The following is a 19,936-nucleotide window of genomic DNA, read 5'->3' as shown; positions in this document are numbered from 1 at the left end:
AGATCACAAGTAGGCAGAGAGGCAGAGAGAGAGGAGGAAGCAGGCTCCCTGCTGAGCAGAGAGCCCGATGTGGGGCTCGATCCCAGGACCCTGGGATCATGACCCGAGCCGAAGGCAGAGGCTTTAACCCACCGAGCCACCCAGGCGCCCCTCCTGTCCCCACAGTTTTATCTTTTCCAGAATGTAATATAGATGGCATTACGCAATATGAAGGCTTTTACATCTGGCTCTTTTTACTTAGCGCCTGGTTCTGAGACCAAAGCAGGGGCCTGCCTCCTGTGGTGGTTTGTTCCTTTTCTTCGCTGAGTACTAGTCCATTGTACCCTTGTTCCCCAGCCCATCAGGTGAAGGGTTTCCTAGCGCATCTTTAAAGTTCTTCATCTAGGGGTGCTTGGGTGGCTCGGGCTCTCTGCTCAGCAGGGGGCCTGCTTCCCTTCCTCTCTCTGCCTGCCTCTCTGCCCACTTGTGATCTCTGCCTGTCAAATAAATAAATAAAATCTTTAAAAAAATAATAAATTGTTTCATCTACAAATGCCTGCTTGGGCTTTGCTACAGGAGATCCTTGCTAAGCGTTCCTGTTCAGTTACACGTCATAGTTGTGCACACGCTTGCTATCAGGGAGTCACCAGTCTGCAGCTCCTAGAGTGACTGAATCCCTAGGACCTTCAACTTCAGTGTATTTCTTCTGTTGCAATGGTTCGTCTTCTCACTTACTCACTCATTCTGTTTTAGCAAATGCAGGTGGTATTTGAACATCTAATGTTCAATAGGACAGTCTTAATTCCCATCCTTACAGATATCCAATTTTGGGCTCATTAACCCCTTTGTTATATGGGGAGCAGGAGGAGAGGAGGGAAGGGGTAAATGACAGCAAGTCCAAGGTCTTTGGGGCCAGTTACTAGTGAATCAGCACTGAGATAACATTAATTATGCAGTTATGTCTTTCTTTGGGTGACAGGAGTTCCCTACTGTAGAGAACTGATATATTCTCTTGGTGTTGCATTTCTTTGCTTACAGAGTCTTCTCACATAATTCTCCCCTTTAATCCTCACAACTCTGCAAGGCAGTCACTATTATCCCTGCTTTAGGGATCAGGACTCTGAGGCTCAGAGAGGCTCAGAGAGCTGAGCAACACCTTTGGCCTGAGATCACAATCTGGGAAAACAGCCATGAAATTTAGAGAATGCCTCATATCAGTGGTTGGAGCCCAGGCCTTGCAGTGGTGCTGTAAGTTTTTACAAGGTAAATTTAAAAATCGATAAATACCTTTATTCTTGGCACTTCTCTCTCTCTTTTTTTTCCTAAAAGATTTATTTATTTATTTGACAGCGAGAGAGATCGTAAGTATGCAGAGAGGCAGGCAGAGAGAGAGGAGGAAGCAGGCTCCCTGCTGAGGATTCATTTTATTGCATCATTTACTGACTAGAACGCCAGACTTAAAGCCCGATGTGGGGCTCCATCCCAGGACCCTGGGATCATGACCTGAGCTGAAGGCAGAGGTTTTAACCCACTCAGCCACCCAGGCACTCCTCTCTCCCTTCTTCTTAAAGATTTTATTTATTTGTTTATTTTGGAGAGAGAGAAGCTCTGTGGGGTGAGTCAGGGTGGGGCAGAGGGGGAAGGAGAGAGAGAATCCCAAGCAGACTCCATGCTGAGTGCAAGCCTAACATAGAACTCAATCTTACAATCCTGAGATCATGACCCGAGTCAAAATCAAGAGTCAGGATACTTAACTGACTGAGTCATTCCGGAGGCCCCGGCATCCCTCTTCTATCTTCCTGAAGTTCATGCTTGCTACATCAGATGGCTACAGGACGCCACAACCCAGTTCTGGGGATTCAGAGCTGTCTTTGCCATCTAGAATCCAATACACAAGGACTGTGGTCCACCTCCCTTATTTTTTGTCATTTCCCAAGCAACTGGAACAACTCAGTGTGCACTGATGAAGTCCTTTAAGTCCAAGAGTCTAAAAATATTTTTTAGATCTTTGCTTACTGGCGAATCAAATCTGGTCAGATGCACAAGTAGGACAAGTACTCTGGCCAGCTTGTCAGCAATAGACCCACTGTTAGGTCCTAAAACAATACCACGGGTGAGTGGGTCTGTAAATGCTCTGATGTCCTGCTGAGGTGGGTAGGAGAGTGAGAGGGGTCAGTTCTGGGGTCCTATTGAAATCTCGGTTGGGACGGGCTAAGAAAGCTGAGTTGAGGGGGAGCTGGGTCAGGAGAGGAGAGTGCAGCTGGTCATGCCCACTCCGAGCTATCTGATGGACTTCTACCCTGATCTAATGTGCCCAAAGTTCACCCTCAGGCACCAAGCCGACATGGTTAGCCTCTCCCAGTGACCAAGGTTTCCATCATACAGCGTCTGAGAGGCTTACCATCCCTGCCATGAGAGGAACTGAAGGAAGCAAATAATTAATGAACATCTATCTAGCCAGGCAGCCATATTCGCGGGCCAGCATGAGCGTATGTCTCATGGTCTGCTGTCTTCATGTTCCACGGATTCTCCTGGCCATGGAGCACAGACATGCTTGCTTCCTGTCCCTTCCCGTCCAAGATGTGAAAAGGTGGCCTGGGGTGGTTGCGGGGGAGGCATTCAGGAGAAAATATTGAACATCTGAACTGGTTATCTATTCTCCAATCCATAGAAAGGAAAGCAAACACCAGCAGGTGTTATACACCTGAATCAGGCTTTTTTATCATTTAGGTCAGTGTGTCCATCCATCCACCCATCATCAAAAGTGCATTTCCTCACTGAGCTGGGCACTAAGGATCCAGAAATAACTCAGTCCCTATGTTTGCCACACAAGAGTTTCCCAAAGAGTTCCATTGTTAACTCGTGAAAGGTAACCTGATGCCCTCTGTTTGCTTGTTATTATGAGAAAAACACACAGTGAAAATGATATTCATTTTATTGCATCATTTACTGACTAGAACGCCAGACTTAAAGTAGATATAAGTATAAAAATAACCAGGTTCTTACAAATAATACTTTGCTGCTACAGTACTGAATAATTAGTGGAGGTGGCAATTATAATACAACTTTAAATAACATTCTCATAATGGTTTTAACACAATCGACCAGGGGTTTAAGGTTTAAAGGTTTGCAAAAAGAAATTCGGGACAATGTGAAAACTCAAGAAGTTCACATTCCAGCAACATGCTTCTTTTAACCGTTAAGTCCAACAACACAAACATTAACGAAACTCACAGCAACCCAGGATGAAAGACCTTCTGTTTTTGAAGAAACGGGCCAAGGTAATACAGAAATCTGGGTTAGTTTCCCGGATAGACTGGTTCCCTCCCACCCCCAACCAGTCCATCCTTCCTAGGCAATAACTCTGCACCTGCATTGCATGTCCTAAAAACAACAACAACAATAACAACAACAAAAAACAAAAAAACCAACAACAACAAAAAACCTCCAGAATCTAGTAGGCAAATCCTTTGAAATGTCCTGTTAAAAAATGCGGAGGGGACAAAGCTGGTGTAAGATATCTGTTTATAGACCTAAATTGTCCCCTTGGGTTTCACAGGCTTTTTTGTGAGCAGTTGCCAGCAAACAGGATGGATTATAACACTATGGAAAGATACTTTAGCACAACAAATTGACTGGCATTTAATACTTTGATATTTCTAGCCTTTTAACCAGTATCCTTCTCTGGGGATTTCAGAAAAGAAAAAAAAAACCATACACTCAAAGGACAACTCTACAAAACCCTATCTGTTTCCATAAATGCACACAAGAACCTCAGAAAGATGCTTGGTCAGGAAGGAGGAAATGACATGTCCCTTCTAATCCCTACAAAAGTCTTCCCATAGAAAAAAATAGCCCTGATGTGAAGGGCAGTTTTAAAGAAGACAGAGAATACTCTAATACTGAACTTTGCATTCTTCCTGTCTCCAAACAAGTGTTCTCATTTTGAAATCAGGGTATCTTAGAACAATGGGTCCGAACACGACTTTGGAGCATGCTAGGCTAAACTAAGCCTGAAGCAACTAGAATGCTTGGCTTTAGCTTCTTCAGGCTAAGTTACCGGGTACTCGGGCCCTTGGCCAGTGGGCAAGATGGCTTCACAGAGACCCCACAAAGCCACATGTGTGGTATGTCCCTCAGAGGCGCTCTGGGAACTTCCACATCTGAATAAATACCATCCTTCAGAAACATTTTCTTAGGCAGCCGTCCAGCCCTGCAAAGATGCTGCCCTTCTGTTTGGACCAACTTTAAGAATTACCTCTTCGAGAACTTAATAGTCACATCTTTGTTTAGAATTCCAAATGCTAGCAGCCAGCTCGATTACCCTCTTCATTCAACATACTTGGCTCTAAATGAGTTAGCTGCTTCTGAAAACAAATTTTCGTCCAAGGAAGAAGATTTGTCAGCATTTAAGACATTCAACTGAGTATGTTCACGACTCTGATCACATTCACAAAAATATGCTTCTAATACGTGGGAGCCACAGCCTTCCCGCGGACACAAGGCAAAACGCCCTCAGTGGGCATCTAAGTCTGGCTGTGTTTGCCAGAAACCCGGGTCATCACCTCACCCTTCCTACGCCCCAAGCCACGTACCAGTACACTTCCCGCTAAACACAAACTAGCCACTCTTAACCTCACGTGTCCAAGAAATGGATGCAATTACATGCAATGAACCCAAAAGGACTTTTTCAAAAAGGAATCAACGTTGGTTTTTTTTTTTTTTTTTTGCATTTCATGTCATTAGTTCAGTTAATGCTTCATAATATTAAGGTTCTTCAAAAAAAAAAAAAGTATATTATAAGCCCACTTTCCCCTGCCCTCTTTGACATGTAAGGTCCATTTGGATGGTGAGGCATTCACAGGAAGGCAAGGCAGGGAGAGGGGTTTGAATCCTGGCTCTCTAAGGCAAGATATTCACTCTCTCTGGAAGTTCATGTATGCAAGAAGCAGACACTCTCATGCACACTTCACCAGGGTGTGGTGAGGCCAAGGGCCTTGCACAGAGCCGGGTCATGGTGGGAACACCAGAGATTTGGGTCACAACAGGTAGACTTCATCAATTCTCTCCAGGGCCCTGGGCTGGCTCATGGGGCCGAGAGGAAAAGACAGGAGAAAGACCCCCCCCCACACACAAGCTTAAACAAACCCACAGTAGCCAGGAGGCTGACAGGTAATCCCCACGCCCCATCCTGCTCTGAGGCACTGCCCGGCCCTCTAGAAGTTGAAGCCTCTCATGAGCAGTGAAGTATCCCTTTTCCCTTCCACCTTCCCCTAGCTGTGGGGCCCCAAGGAGGCAGGACCGTGGCGTTTCTATGGGCACGAATCGCACATTCCAGGTGCAGGGGCAGGCATGGAGCACCCATGCTGGAGCTGAGGGCTTCTGCTCCCCAGGGGCACACCCTACCCTGTCTCTCCAGTCTAGAGGCTACTGCTGTCCCACTGCTTGTTTGCCCTCTGCCCAGGCAGGACCCTCTGGGAGGTACTGAACCCCAGGCAGACGTGCAGCCGGCCTCTCCCTTCCTCATTCAGGATGGGCAGCCAACATGTAACTGGGGAGCAGTCATGCTGCTTTTCATGCCTTGTTAGACCCTTGTGCTCTTGAGACAGCCCCTCCCCAACCCCACAGCCTCGTAGCAAGGAGATACATTTGAACCTCACATGGTTGGAGGCCTCCTTTTTTCACAGTAAAAGAAAAACAACATTCTTAATCCACTTCACACACACCAAACCTACTCACAAGAAAGCACTCTTGGAACTCACAGGACACTCTTATGGACATCAGCATTCTTCTTAAGAATGCTTTTGAGACAAACACTTAACTTTGTGTAGCTTATAGCTTCTGGTCCTGACACAGGAGATGATCCGTCAGCTGAGACAGCATCGGACACCTTTAGCTGAGAATGCCTGGGAACACACCGCCCCCCCCCCACCCCACCGTGGCTCTGGGGATAAGCAAGGATCTGCATCAAGAGCCAGGAAGCAATATCACCTCACCAGGGAGGCAAGTCTGTTGGCCCAGGTGAGCAGAGGGCAGGTGCTTGGAGCTCTCCAGTTAGATGTGAGACCAGGGGGGCATGAAGGTTCTTTGGTTCCCCAGAAAGAGGCAAGACCCAGAGATTTCAGAAAGGTGATGCCCTGAAATTTGAAGCTGGCATCCGCTGACGACAAGAGAATTTGAATCTCAGGAGATGAGTCCAATGTAATGACTAAAAAGCGTCACCTGACTTGTGTTCCTGCTGCCAGCAGGGTGTTGGTGGCTTGTGGAGACCAGGGGACACAAAAGTTGACACTTAGAACGCTAAGGGTGAAGATTACATAACAGTAAGGGTGAGATAGACTCTGAAGAGATGAGAGAACTCTGAAGAAACAACCACGCCCAGGACAGAACTGTCCCCAAAGGCTAGACAGCTTCCAGAAATGTAGCTCCTGAGCTCCAGGCTTCAGGGTGGGAACACTGCTCTGACCACCGTGTTCTCCTTACTTCATCCCAAACCAGGATGTGTCAAAAGCACATGGCGGGAATAATCGCAGTTCCACAAGGAGCAGGTAAAGACACCGCGCCCTGGGGTGCCCCTCCCCCCACAGGACCCAAGTCACAGGCATAATAAATAAGACACGCAGCACTTCCTTCCCAAAGGCCAACTCTCAACGCCTAAACTGGCCGGAAGGCTTTAGTTCTCTGACGCTGACTGAAACTACCATGTTTCTGGAGGGAACTCTGCAGTAGTATAAAGAGGGACGAATTACTGCATGAGAGAAAATAAGTTATTTCTTCAATGAATAAACAGCTTTGAGCCCTTAGTTGAAAGAGGACACTGAGTTTGTGGGCAAGATCCCAGATGGGGTCACATAAGCCGCCCCAGAAAGGAAGCAGACTCACGGATGTGTGGCTCCATCCCAGCTCCCGGGTCTTCCTCGGGAACCCACACAGGCTTCCCAAAGCACGAGGGTTTCAGGAAGTGGACCGGGCCGGGTCAGCCCAGTCCTCCGGCCACATCCGGGTGCTTCTCCCTCAGCGGCGGAATTCCCGCTCAGGCCCAGTCTGCATTCGGCTTCCCATTTCTACTGCACAGATACAGCAGCTTCCGCCTCCGCGGGGGAGGACAGAGTCCCGAGTCCCGCGCCGGCACCCGGGCACTGCCCTCAGGGAACAGAAGCCCCCCACCCCCCTCCACCCTGGCCCTCAGCTGTGCGACTCTATGAGCCTCCTCCCCACAGCGCCCCGCCTCACTACCGGCAGCGGGAGGCCTCTAGTTAAAAACAAATGCAATTTGTCTTGCCCGAATGCAGACTTGTTTGAAAAAGGGAGAATTAACTGCGGAGGGAAAAAAGAAATAATCTTAAATAAATGTCACCTTGACTACAAAATGGAGTGTGAGCTATGCTTCGCACAGTTCAGTTCCTCATTTTGAGGGCTGGGATGGAAACTGCAGAAGACCTAGAACCTACTAAAAATACTGTGTGCTCACCTGCAGCATCTCCAAACCTTAGTGGTATGTTCATCCGTGGTTTAGCATGTAGATACCGGGCAGGGGAACCACGAAAGAGCCTGTACTTTGCAGTAAATTAATCACCAGATCGAGGCCTATGGGAGCGTCTGAGGAAAAGAGGCCTTCTTTTTGGAACAGTCTTGGAAAAAATCCAAAAGGAGACCTCCCTATCCAATTGACTAAAGTGCAAACTAAGGAAGACTGGGTCCTGGCGAAGGTGCCTGAAGACATGCCCTGGCTAAGAGTCAACCCGTGGCCCATGACCCATGGCTGGTGGCCCCGAGGTGGCTGCCGCATTTGGGGACATGCGGGACTGGCCCCTGTTCATGTTCACAGTAAGGGCAAAGGTGCCCAAGGAGCAGCCCTCAGTTCCATGTCCCAGATCTGTCTCCTTCCCCTGTGGTCACGCCCCTCACGCCTGTCCTGCTGCTTTCTGCTTGCCACAGGAGTGTGGCTCCATGAGTCCTGGGAGCAGCCGGTGAGCACACTGGCCCCCCTGGTACAGTCCTCTGAGTGTGGAGGGCCCACAACTTGCTCAGAGTGCTGGGCCGTCTGTCTCTCTTCTGCACTTAGAAGTAGTCTCTTCTCCTGCTCTCATCACTGATGAAAGATGGGTTATACTGTCCAGGGAAAATGCACGAGTGCCGTGACCCCGGCAGTCCAGTGTATGCCGGGTAGAGTCCATTGCGTTCAAGTTCAGGATTTCTTACGCTTGTGGGCTGGTGGCCAGAGAGAAGAGAAAAGAAGTGCATTTATTATTCATAGATTTAAATTTAATGTGTTTTTTTTTCCTTTTCAAAAAAAAAAGAAGAAAAAAGAACACTATGTTTTAATAAACCCAAGAGGGAGGCAGCTAACTCTAGTGGAGCAGGGTCTGACCTAGAAGTCAGGACCTCCCGGGCCCTCTCTTTGTGGAGACTGGCATCCCTTTTCCAAAGGAGATTTTTCAAAGGCATCCATATTTTCAAAGGAGATTTTAAAAAGTGGAGCCTGGCATCCCTTTTTCAAAAAAGATTTTCAAAGGCATCCATATTTTCAAAGGAGATTTTAAAAAGTGATCAAGGGCAGCCCAGCAATTTTAGACCAATATAGAAAAAGACCTGGGCTAATTATCCTAATTATCATAAAGACTGATTATTACCTGATTATCATCTTGACATTTTAAAAAAGTGTCTTTCTTGCAGAGCACAGCACTAAGGTCCCCGCCACAAACAGGGAACTGACTTTTGCAAGGTCATAGGACTGCCTATTAAAGGTGGAGTCAGGATCCCAGAGTGGGAGGCCATCAGCAACAGGCAGCCATCTCTGACCAGATCCCAGCCTAGACCATGGCTCCCTAGCTGAAGTGCAAAAGAAGCTCACAGGGAAACGACACAGCTACTTTGAGGAGGCCCTCAATGAGGCCCACCGGGAGAAAATGCTTGCCTGGCAGAAAGAAAACACTAGAGACAGCATATAATGAACATGGATCCTAGGAGTGCCCGAGGTACATCTGAGGCCACTGTGAGAGACAGCCTTCTCACTCAGGGGACAGCTTCATACCATAAGCATAGGCTCTACGGACTGCTCAGCCCATTTCTGAAAGGAAGATGGGGCTGGTTTAAGTTCTTGATTATTTCTGCTTCAGGCAACTCTTGTGCTAACTCCACGGAAACACACCAGGGTTGGTCCTCTGGTGCCCTGAGTCTGTCCCTATGCGATTTCGCCAGGCACGGGGGAAGAGTCCCTGGCAAACGGTGTGAGGGTGCAGGTACACTTGCTCGAGCAGCAGACACCCGCAGACACCTGGCTGCCGTGAGAGGAACAGGGCTTCCCACATGGAGAACACAGCCAAGCACTTGTGCGGAAACATTAACACTTAACCCCAGCTTGAAGTTTGTGTCTGCGTCTGTCTTTTCCCTTATTATTTCTTCTACTACTACTACTTCTTCTTCTTCTTTAAAGATTTTATTCACATATTTGACAGAGAGAGATTGCAAGTAGGCAGAGAGGCAGGCAGACGGAGAGGGGGAAGCAGGCTCCCTGCTGAGCAGAAAGCCCGATGTAGGGCTTCATCCCAGGACCCTGAGATGATGACCTGAGCCGAAGGCAGAGGCTTAACCCACTGAGCCACCCAGGTGCCCTCTTACTTCTTCTTGTTCTTCCCCCAGTTTCAAGTTTTCCAAAGGGTCCAATGGAAACAACAGCTTCCTTAGCATGAACCTCTCCCATCCAAAGTCTGAACCCTCAGGCTTCATCCCCATAGCAACTAGTGGGGTTGTAACTTCTGTCACAGCGCTGTTAAGTCACCACGGGGCAAGGTTCCACATTTATTGCTACCTCAAAGAGGTCCACGTGGGATGAGAAGTCACCTCCGTCTGTTTACTTCCCAGTTCAGACAGCCCCATTTGTGTTTGCCACGTTATGTGAAATGAAACGGGCAGGGCACGGGTTATCCAAGGTAGGACAGAAGGAGCCAGAGCTCCCGGGGGTCTACCGTCTTCCCAGATGATGCCGTCCAGGGCTGGATGGGGCCCGCTGTTGAAGACCCACTGAGTGAACATCTCCTAAAACACTGAGAAGTGCTGCTGGGGAGGCCACTGGAGTGTTCTCTTTATCCCTGTTCCCAATCCCACAAGCACAGGAGGTAAAGTGGGGCAGACAAGGGATGAAAATGTGAGGGCCACAGCCTAAATACAACAAATTCTTTCTGCTAACTTTCAGTTTCCAATCTTATAACTCAAAAGCAAATATGGTCCCAGGAAGGGTTATTTCTAAAACCCCATAAAAGTAATGAGCTCGGTTGGGGGAAGTAGCCTTCCTGATCTTGATGTCAAAACTAACAAATACCATGCAAACAGATCATAAGTAAGTTGAATATTAAGTTATATAAATAAGAGGCTCAGGACACCATTCTCTTTAACCCTTAAGCAGCTGAAGTTATCTTTGTTTTACCACAAAACACAATCCCCGTACTTCTCAGAGGGGATCAGAGCCTGAGCTGCCCCGGGCACAGAGATACGCACCGAGTAATACACATCCGTCATCTGGAGGAGATTTTTGGTACTTCCGTTCTCATGCATTTCAATAGCTTCTCGGCCCCATTCTTGTGAGCGGGGGTTTTTGGGGTACTCAGCATATGGGGACATTTGGAAATCTCCACTTTTGAAGATGAGTTTGCTTATGTCATTTTTACTCTTTCTGTGGAATGGAAAATAGTTGATGATTCAAATGAACAAGTTCTGTAAAGAAATATCTATGAAAGCATGTTTTTATTATTTTAGAAGGTAGTTTAGACGGAAAGCTACCATTACATTCTTTTATAAATGCCCACTGAAGAAATGACATTATTGTTATATTTTGCCTAAAACAAATAAAAAGGCAATTAGATGCAAAAAAAATTGCAAAAAGATCTTCCAACTGGAAGGGACGGGTTACCATGGACAGAGGATGAACAGCTATCTATAGTGAAGCAGTCTTCTCCAGGGGACCGAGGTCACTGCATCTTGGGGGCAGTCAGGGAAATCAGAGTCATGAATTCCCAGAATGCTGGAGCCAAAGGGTCTTTAGGATTCTTTAATCCTATGGTTCTAAACCTGCCTAAGGATCAGGATATACACAGAAACTTGTAGGTTTCACCAAAATTTACTAAGAGATGGGCTTTGGGGACGGGACAGCTCTGGCTTTGTGAAAAAATAAGACTTGTTCCCTAGGTCACGTTTTGCTACTAATGAAGCAAGATAAGGCGCAGGCCTCCTGTCGCACCAGCCAGGGCCCTTTTACCCCATGAAGCTACTCCAATGACCATAAAACCAGGCTCTCTCATTTGCAAAAATGCCCATCTGTTTATATTAGCTTCACAAATTCTCATCTCATCAGGTCAGGGAAAGCCCAGGACAAGCTCCCCTACTTGTGAGGGTTCCCTGGCTGGAAATGGTAGAAATATGTGTAATTTACCTATGGAATGGGCCTAGAAGCAGACATTTTTCATTATATTTGCCCTGGATAAAATAATCTCAAGTTTCTTCCTTCTTACCTCCCTACTCTATAAATAAACTTTCTGGGAAGGCACAAAATGACTCAGGGTCATAAAACCAAATGTCCCGCATGTGGCTTAGGCGTTGTTCCTTCTTGCAAGTTCAAGAACAGATGCCACTGTGTTGCTCCCTGGAGGGTGGGGCCTCCGGTTTCAAACAATGACCTAGTAATTCATGACTACCTTCCCTTTTGCCAAAGCCCATAGGCATTGGCTCCTTCTCCAGGTAGTCACACTACCTGGTTCTCCGATACTTAGCAAATAGGAGGCTTACTTCCTCTTGAGGTTTAATCCCTCTAGTTTCTGGTCTCCTACCCAGGATTTTATTTCCACTCATAGTTTGTATTTGATGATCGGGTGGCAACTTGGCAAATGTCAGGCAAACGCGGTACCATGAGGTGTGGGTTCCCAGAAGGGCAGTTAGGGCAAACTGCTCTCTGCAGCCTTGCTGAAAGTGAAAGATATCTTATGGTGTCCTTCTTATCAATGGTCGAAAAGACAACTTGCTATTTTGGTAGGTTCCCACCATCTGTTACGTCAGAAAAATTCCTGTCATTTATAATCATCTAAATCAAAGGTCAGAGTTTTCCATTATCTGACTAGATAATCACCCACAGAAGGGACCAACTCCTTCCTTTCTCCTCCTTTCCCAGCAGACACCCACTGCACTGGCTTCCAAGAAGCCCAGAGCCCAGCATGTGTGCTGACTCCCATTTGCTTATGGGTGAAACAGCCCTGCTAACCCTTCACATTTGTTTGCTTCTAAATTTGCCCATTTGAAGTATGAAGTTTGAGTATATTCAGATGTGTGCGACCATCACCACAATCAATGTTTACAACAGTTGTGTCACCCTAAAAAGAAGCCTCTTACCCTTTACTCCCCAATTCACACCCCTCACTCGCCAGCCCCAGGAAACCATTCATCTACCTCTCTGTCTGTGAGATTTGCCTATTTTGGAGAGTTCATAGAGATGGAATCATACAAGAGGTGGTCTTTTGTACATGTTTCTGTACATATTCAGTTCCCAGGGTATGGACATCAGAGAGCGGGTGCCGGGTGTAAGGGCCTATTTATCCAGAGTGATGCCATCCGGTTAAACAGTGATTTTGTTTATGCAGTAAAACTTAAACTGACCCTGCTCCCCCCACCCCAGGGGAACTTACTTAACGAAGCCCAAATACAAGGGCAGGGCAGGTCAGGTGGGGATAACGGCCCAATGCAGGGATGAGTCAGGTCAGGGGGAGGTATCCAATAGTGTAGGGGGGCGCATACTGTCTCCCTAGCTACCACGGAGTATGGGCCCCACCCTTTGGGCGCCTTTTGGGCGCCAATTCTGACCAAGGTGATAGGCTAGTTCAAATAGCTACTATAGGGTAAACTGAAATTCAATTGGCCACCTGTGTGTGGCCAGGCCCAACCACATGGCCTTTGCTCTATAAAAGTTAGTCTGTAAGGCAGGGAGGGGTCACCCTCTCTGTAAGGGGCAGCCCGACCAGTCAGTTTGATGGTTGGTTTGATTCTCAATGCTTGGCGTGAAATAAAGCTTTGCTTGACCTTTGCTTTGTATCAGTCTCGCTCCTTTAATCATGGACCCATTATTGAGGGATCCAACACCGGGTCACAGGTGGACAAGGTGTTTACCTTCCCAAGGAGCTGACAGACTCCTTCAGAGGGGCTGCACCATTTTGTGTTTCTGGAGCAGGAGTGTTCCAATTCTTCCACAGCCTCACCAATGCTTGCTGTTTTCTTGTTTTTTAATTTTTATTTTTCATTTAAATTCAATTAATTAACATATGATGTATTATTGGTTTCAGAGGTAGAAGTCCATGATTCATCAGTCTTATATAACAGCCAGTGCTCATTACAGCCCGTGCCCTCCTTAATGCCCATGACCCAGTTACCCCATCCTCCCACCCCCCTCTTGGTTTTCAAATGGGCATCTAAGTGGGTGTGCAGTGGTGTCTCCTGGCAATTTTGTTTGTATTTCCCTGATGGCTAATGATGCAGAACGTCATTTCATATGCCTCCTGGCCATTTGTTCATCTCCTTTGGTGAAATGCCTATTCAAGTGTTTTGCCCATTTTTATTTTTAAGTAAAGTTGCCTTTTTATTATTGAGTTTTAAGAATTCTTTCTATACTCTAGACACAAGTCCCGTATTAGACATACGATTTTCAAACCCTTTCTCCTGTTCCCTAGGTTGTGTTTTCACTATCCTGATAGGGTCCTTTGAAGCACAGGAGTTTTTAAATTTTGATGATGTCCAATCTATCACTTTTTTGTTGCTTGTGCTTAGGGATATTCTTTTTTTTAGTAAAGAAAACAGAGTCCCATTTGCTGTCCTTTCTCAATGGCACTATCTATTATGAATTTCCCTTTCTCCTTTTTTGAATGATTCTGTTATACAGGATGATTTAATACTGTAAAGCACCCCAAACATTCTTTAAAATCTACACAGACTATTGCTTAGCAGAGGCAAAGCGAATAAGAATGTGAACTCCTGGCACTCACCGGCAGCAGGTAACAATCAGCGCAATGCCTAGAATCAGAAGAAGCCCACCTCCTGCTGCTGCGATCACCACGGTGATCAGCTGATAAGCTAAACGAGGGTTAAAAAGGAGAAAAGTAGACAGGTAAGACATAATGAATAAATAAATGAATACAAAAGAAGAGTTGCCCTCCCTGCCCCACAGCTAAGACCTTGCCTCCTCTGGTGACCTCACCTTTCATGGGGTGGGGGGCAGGCACGGCTCCTCAATGCTAGCTCTGGCATTTGCTCTGTTGGAGGATGGCAGGATATCCACCCAAAATAGTCCTCTTTAGCATGCCTATTATTTTGAACTTTTTTAAAAAAAGATTTTATTTATTTATTTGACAGACAGAGATCACAGGTAGGCAGAGAGACAGGCAGAGAGAGAAGGGGAAGCAGGCTCCCCACTGAGCAGAGAGCCTGACTCGGGGTGGATCCCAGGACCCTGAGATCATGACCTGAGCCGAAGGCAGAGGCTTAACTCACTGAGCCACCCAATCACCCCTTGTACTGTTTATTTTTGAGAAACTGGGACTCAGGAGAAGCTCTGAAAACAGCAGGAGTAACCCTTTTTTAAGGGAGATTTGCATTAGAAAAGAGGCCTGTACCAGAAGGCAGCTCAGAGTTCACCTTTTTACCTGAGAGCCTGATGTTGGGGCCAGGGCAGCCTGTGTTTACCAAACAGTTTCTCCTCTCACTTTCCCAGGTGGCTTCCCACCCCTGCCCTTGGCAGCCTGGACACCTAGCCATTTCCTGAACTCTGAAGGGCACAGAAGCCTCAAATAGCCAGCTGCCTTTGAGTCTCGTATCTTTGTGGGGCTCCCATGTGTGCTATGTAATTAAAATTGTTTTCTTTTTCTCCTGTTACTAGGTCTTTTATTTGGGGTAGGGGTGGGGGTGGCAGTAGAGTTCTAGAAGGGTAGAGAAAAAATTATTTTTCCTCCCCTGCCTGCACTGTTTGGAGAAGACTTCTCCTTCCTTCCTTCTTTTCTTTCTTTCTTTATTTTTTTTAAGTGTTTTTTTAAAAAAAATTATTTATTTATTTGACAGAGAGAGAGATCACAAGTAGGCGGAGAGGCAGGCGGGGGAGGGGTGGGGGAAGGGAAGCAGGCTCCCTGTTGGTGAGGGCCTCAATCCCAGGACCCTGAGATCATGAACTAAGCCGAGGGCAGAGGCTTAACCCACTGAGCCACCCAGGTGCCCCAAGATTTCTCCTTTCTCAGTCACTTTTAGAACAATGGGTGGAACCCAAATTCTACCTGTAGATCAGCCCCCTGGTCATGTTTACCAGCGCAAGGTAAATAGAAAAAACTAAAGGATATGGATGAAGTTTTCAAAAACTAAATCTGTTTGGTTTTAATAACTGTTCTGTCTTCTAAGATTTTATCCTTTCTATTCTTTTTTCCCCCTCACTTAAGCTGGGTACATTTTATTATGTGTAAATTATGCCTTCAGTAAAGTTGTTTTTTATTTTTACTTATTATTTATTTTTAAAAGATTTTGTTTATTTATTTATTTGACAGAGAGAGAGAGAGATCAGAAGTAGGCAGAGAGGCAGGCAGAGAGAGAGAGAAAGGAGGAAGCAGGCTTCCCGATGAGCAGAGAGCCCGACTCGGGGCTCGATCCCATGACCCTTAGATCATGACCAGAGCTGAAGGCAGAGGCTCAACCCACTGAGCCACCCAGGTGCCCCAGTAAAGTTGTTTTTTTTTTTTAAGTTATGGAGAAAACAGAGAATCATTTCTTGGCTACTTCCCACGCTTTGGTGTTAACTGTTTTTACATTTTTGAACTGATGGTGATATAGTAGATATAAAAATTATTTATTTAGTTTTAGATTCTTACTTGATAAGATAAAAAGTACAGAACCCTATATTATAAGACATATTATTGGTCAACTAAATTCAGAGTTTGAGAATCACTGCTGAACCATGCCAGGAATGAGTTGTTCCCTGAATACATACAAATTGAATTTAACCACCAGATATTAGCAGTCATATTAGTAAGCACATGCATATCATATGTAAACAACAATATTAAAATTTTAATTAATGGTTTTATACTGGTGTATTTCTGGCAAAATGATATTTTCTTTTTTTTTTTTTTTTTTTTTTTTTTTTTTAAAAGATTTTATTTTATTTATTTAAGAGAGAGAGAGACAGTGAGAGAGAGAATGAGCGAGGAGAAGGTGAGAGAGCGAAGCAGACTCCCCATGGAGCTGGGAGCCTGATGTGGGACTCAATCCCGGGACTCCAGGATCACGCCCTGAGCCGGAGGCAGTCGTTCAACCAACTGCGCCACCCAGGCGTCCCACAAAATGATATTTTCAATAAAGTCTACTAAGTATTCAGTTGATTTTTGTTGTTGTGGAAATAAAATTTATTCTCAGGTTGTAAGGCACAGGATTTCAAAAAAGGGCCAATAATCAGATTTTCTATAGTAAATTATGACTGGAATTTACATGATCTCCAGGTATTCAGGTAAAGTCACAGTAATGCACAGAGCTGACAGCAAGTGGACTGTGCGATAAAACCAAATCAACCGTTTACCTATCATTTATTTAAATAAATAGCACAGAAACCTGATTATCTTGAAAAACCATCGGTATTAAGACATACAGGAAACAAAGCCAAACCATGGAGTGAGGTAATTCTCCCCTTCACCTCCTGACACATGTCTTTAAGCCTCCCTTTAAAAAAAAATCTCTTGAATCTGTTGACATTTCTTCATCCCCACCAACACCACCCTAAACCGCCATCAACTCTTGACCCAGCAACTGTAACCATGTCCTAGCTCACCTTCCTGTGCCCCATCTTGCCCACTCCTTTAAAAAATAAGTCTGATTATGCCATTTCTCAGCTTTAAAATCCTACACTGGCTTCCTTTGTTCCTAATGAAAGACTGAAGTCTATTCCTGCTTATCCCTCCACACCAAGTTCAAATTTTCCCACTTCCAGCAAAACAAGCAGGTGCTCATTTTAGAAGTGACCTTTGCAAGTGGCCACAGCTGTGGCAGAGTCCTCTTTGGAACGAGCAGTTTTTTTTTTTTTTTAAGATTTATTTATTTACTATGGGGGAGTAGTTTGTGCAAGCAGCAGGGGGAGGGGCAGAGGGAGAAAGAGAAGGAAGCAGACTCTCCCCTAGGTGGGGAGCCAGATGGGGTGGGGGGGGTGGGGGCTGGATCCAGGACCCTGAGATCATGACTTGAGCTGAAATCAAGAATCAGTTGCTTAACAGACTGGGCCATCCTAGGCACCCCTGGAAGGGGCAGTTTTTTTCTAAAGAGAGGCATAGCTGGAGTAGACCAGTGCTTCTTAAAACTATCTGCAGCCAAGAACCAGTCCTGACAGCCAGAAGACCTCATGGGCATGAGCATAAATTTCCAGGAGGGTATCTACAGAAATGTTCCCAGAAGTTGGCACTGCCTTGGAAATCATGGCTAACTTCTTTCTTCTTTGTGCTTCCCTGTACTTCCCAACCGTTACTCATATGCGTACACACACACACACACACACACACACACAATTTTTTAGAGTATGTTTGATGCTCTTTGGCAGTTAGATCTTATTACTGGGAACTTGAAATCAGCTTATGGACAAGATAATCCAGATTTTTTTTTCTCTCAAATCTGCTATCAAGTCAGTTCATGAACAACTGATTTTTTTTTTTTTTAAAGATTTTATTTATTTATTTGACAGAGAGAGATCACAAGTAGGTAGAGAGGCAGGCAGAGAGAAAGAGAGAGAGGAGGAAGCAGGCTCCCTGCTGAGCAGAGAGCCCATGCGGGACTCCATCCCAGGACCCTGAGATCATGACCCGAGCCGAAGGCAGCGGCTTAACCAACTGAGCCACCCAGGTGCCCCGACAACTGATTTTTTGAACTTAAGACTGACTTTGACTTTATTATGAGGCCACATAATGATCATAAGTGCATGGGATTTTGGGATACCTCAGTGGCTCTCTTGGTTAAGCATCTGCCTTCAGTGCAGGTCATGATCTCGGGGTTCTGGGATTGAGCCCTGCATGGGGATCCCTGCTCAGTGGGGAGCCTTCTTCTCCCTCTCCCTCTGCCTCCCACCCCTGCTTATGTTCTCTCTGTGTCAAATAAATAAATAAAATCTTAAAAAGAAAAAACAAACATGAAGAAGAGCATGGAATTTGAATCAACATTAACTATAACATTTACAGTTTTGTGGGTGCTCTGAACGTTTATTTATTAGGGTAAGATGGAAGGCAGGGAATGTCATCTTAGGCTTGTCCATTCTATCCTTGAAGGGGCTCTCCATAATGGTGTACTTGGAATTCTTAGTCTTTCTTTCTTACTCTTTAACATTTGTTGATATTTCACAGTCTTTATCTTTTCTTTATTCTTTCTGTGGTTTGGTCATAGGTTGCTACTGCTGTCATTGCTGTTGGGAGCCCATTGGGGGCCTTGGTCTTTCCTACGAGCTACATCTGTTCTTGCTTATGTGCTCATTTAGGATGGAAACTACTGCTGAATTGTCTACTTAGCCAGCCCCTCCCTGGGAACGTTCACCCTGTCATGTGCAGGTTATGGTGGACAGGGTTAGAGCGGGTCATGCTTGTACGTGTAGCGTCAACCCTGGCTACAGCTAACTGGTCTGGGAGTAAACACATGATCCAAGCTGGATCAGTCAGTTCCTTCCCAGTAATCTCAATTTGGTAAAGAGAAAGAGAGAATGAGAGGAGAGAGCACAAGCACCTTATCTTTCAAAATGGCCGAACCAGCGACACACACCTGAAGCCCTCTGGTGAGTCTATTTTCAGTTACGTGGTCTGGGAAGGAGGGAAAGCCTGTACACAGACACAGTGAAGAGCAAAGATGAGAGCTGAAGATGGAGTCGTGTTAATGTGTACCCTGAAAAGCAGGCCCCCAACCTCCAGCTGCTATGGCTCCCCCACAATTCCGTGAATCTTATTCCTTCTGATGCTGGAATTTCATGACACACCTCAGGATCCTTCCCATAAACGGCTTTTTGTTGCTTCAGCTAGCGAGGCTTATTTACCCCTTAGAAGAACCTTAGCCAACTGTGATACTGTGATTTATAATGAGAAATGTTTATCTGGTCTTGTCCCTCGTCCTGGCCAAGAGCTCTTAAAACCCTTAGAGCGGCACTGGGGTGGCTCAGTCCATTAAGTGGCTGCCTCCAGCTCAGGTCATGATCCCAGGGTTCTGGGGTCCTGCCTTGCATCAGGCTCCCTGCCCAGCGGGGAGCCTGCTTTTCTCTCTCCCTCTGCCTGCGGCTCTACTTGTGCTTTCTCTCTCTGAAACAAATAAAACCTTAAAAACAAAACAAAACAAAAAACCTTTGCAATTTCCTAAGTGAAGAGAATAGAAAGGTGAGTCTTTTGTTAGATTAATGAAGTGACTTTTGGAAATCACCTGGTGGGTGGGGAAGCGGGAGGGAGGGGAGCGGGAGAGAACAACCCTGTGATTAGAAGGTTGGGAACTTTCAATCCCTACTCCCTGAGCCCGGGAGAGAGGTGAGGGGCTGGAAGTTGAGTTTGCCAATGGTCAGTGACCTAGTCAGTCGTGCCTACGTAATGAAGCCTCCAAAAAATCCCAAAAGGACAGAGTCCGCAGAGCTTCCGGTGGGTGAACACGCAGAGAGCTAGGGAGAGTGGCTCACTGGGAGAAGCTCCACACCCCTTCTCCAAGCCTTGCCCTATGCGCCTCTTTCATCTGGCTGTTCATCCTGAGTTACATCCTTTTATAATAAACCAGTGATCTAGTGAGTAAATGATTTACTTTCAGTTCTGTGAGCTGCTGTAGCGGGTTAATCCAACCCAGCCTGGGGATGGTGGGAACCACTGATCTACAGCCGCTTGCTCAGAAGCACAGTAACAGGCACCTGGATTTCCAACTGGCATCTAATGAGGAAGGGATACAGTCTTACGGG

The 19,936-nt window shown here is 46.1% G+C and overlaps 1 protein-coding gene across 2 annotated transcripts in view; it reads right to left on the bottom strand.

The window, feature by feature from the left end:
* Positions 1-2,896: 2,896 nt before the first annotated feature.
* HEG1 (heart development protein with EGF like domains 1) overlaps positions 2,897-19,936 on the bottom strand; it is an 87,998-nt gene continuing 70,958 nt past the window's right edge. For both annotated transcript variants that reach the window (XM_044252148.1, XM_044252147.1), the window contains 3 exons: positions 13,998-14,085; positions 10,477-10,651; positions 2,897-8,190 (listed from right to left, as the gene is read on the bottom strand). In XM_044252148.1, the coding sequence (XP_044108083.1) occupies positions 8,041-8,190; positions 10,477-10,651; positions 13,998-14,085 (413 nt within the window). In that variant the 3' untranslated portion in view covers positions 2,897-8,040. The remainder of the gene's footprint in view (positions 8,191-10,476; positions 10,652-13,997; positions 14,086-19,936) is intronic.

Source organism: Neovison vison, chromosome 6 (assembly GCF_020171115.1).
Source record: "Neovison vison isolate M4711 chromosome 6, ASM_NN_V1, whole genome shotgun sequence".
Taxonomy (NCBI): domain Eukaryota; kingdom Metazoa; phylum Chordata; class Mammalia; order Carnivora; family Mustelidae; genus Neogale; species Neogale vison.
This window is presented reverse-complemented; position numbering and strand designations above follow the sequence as displayed.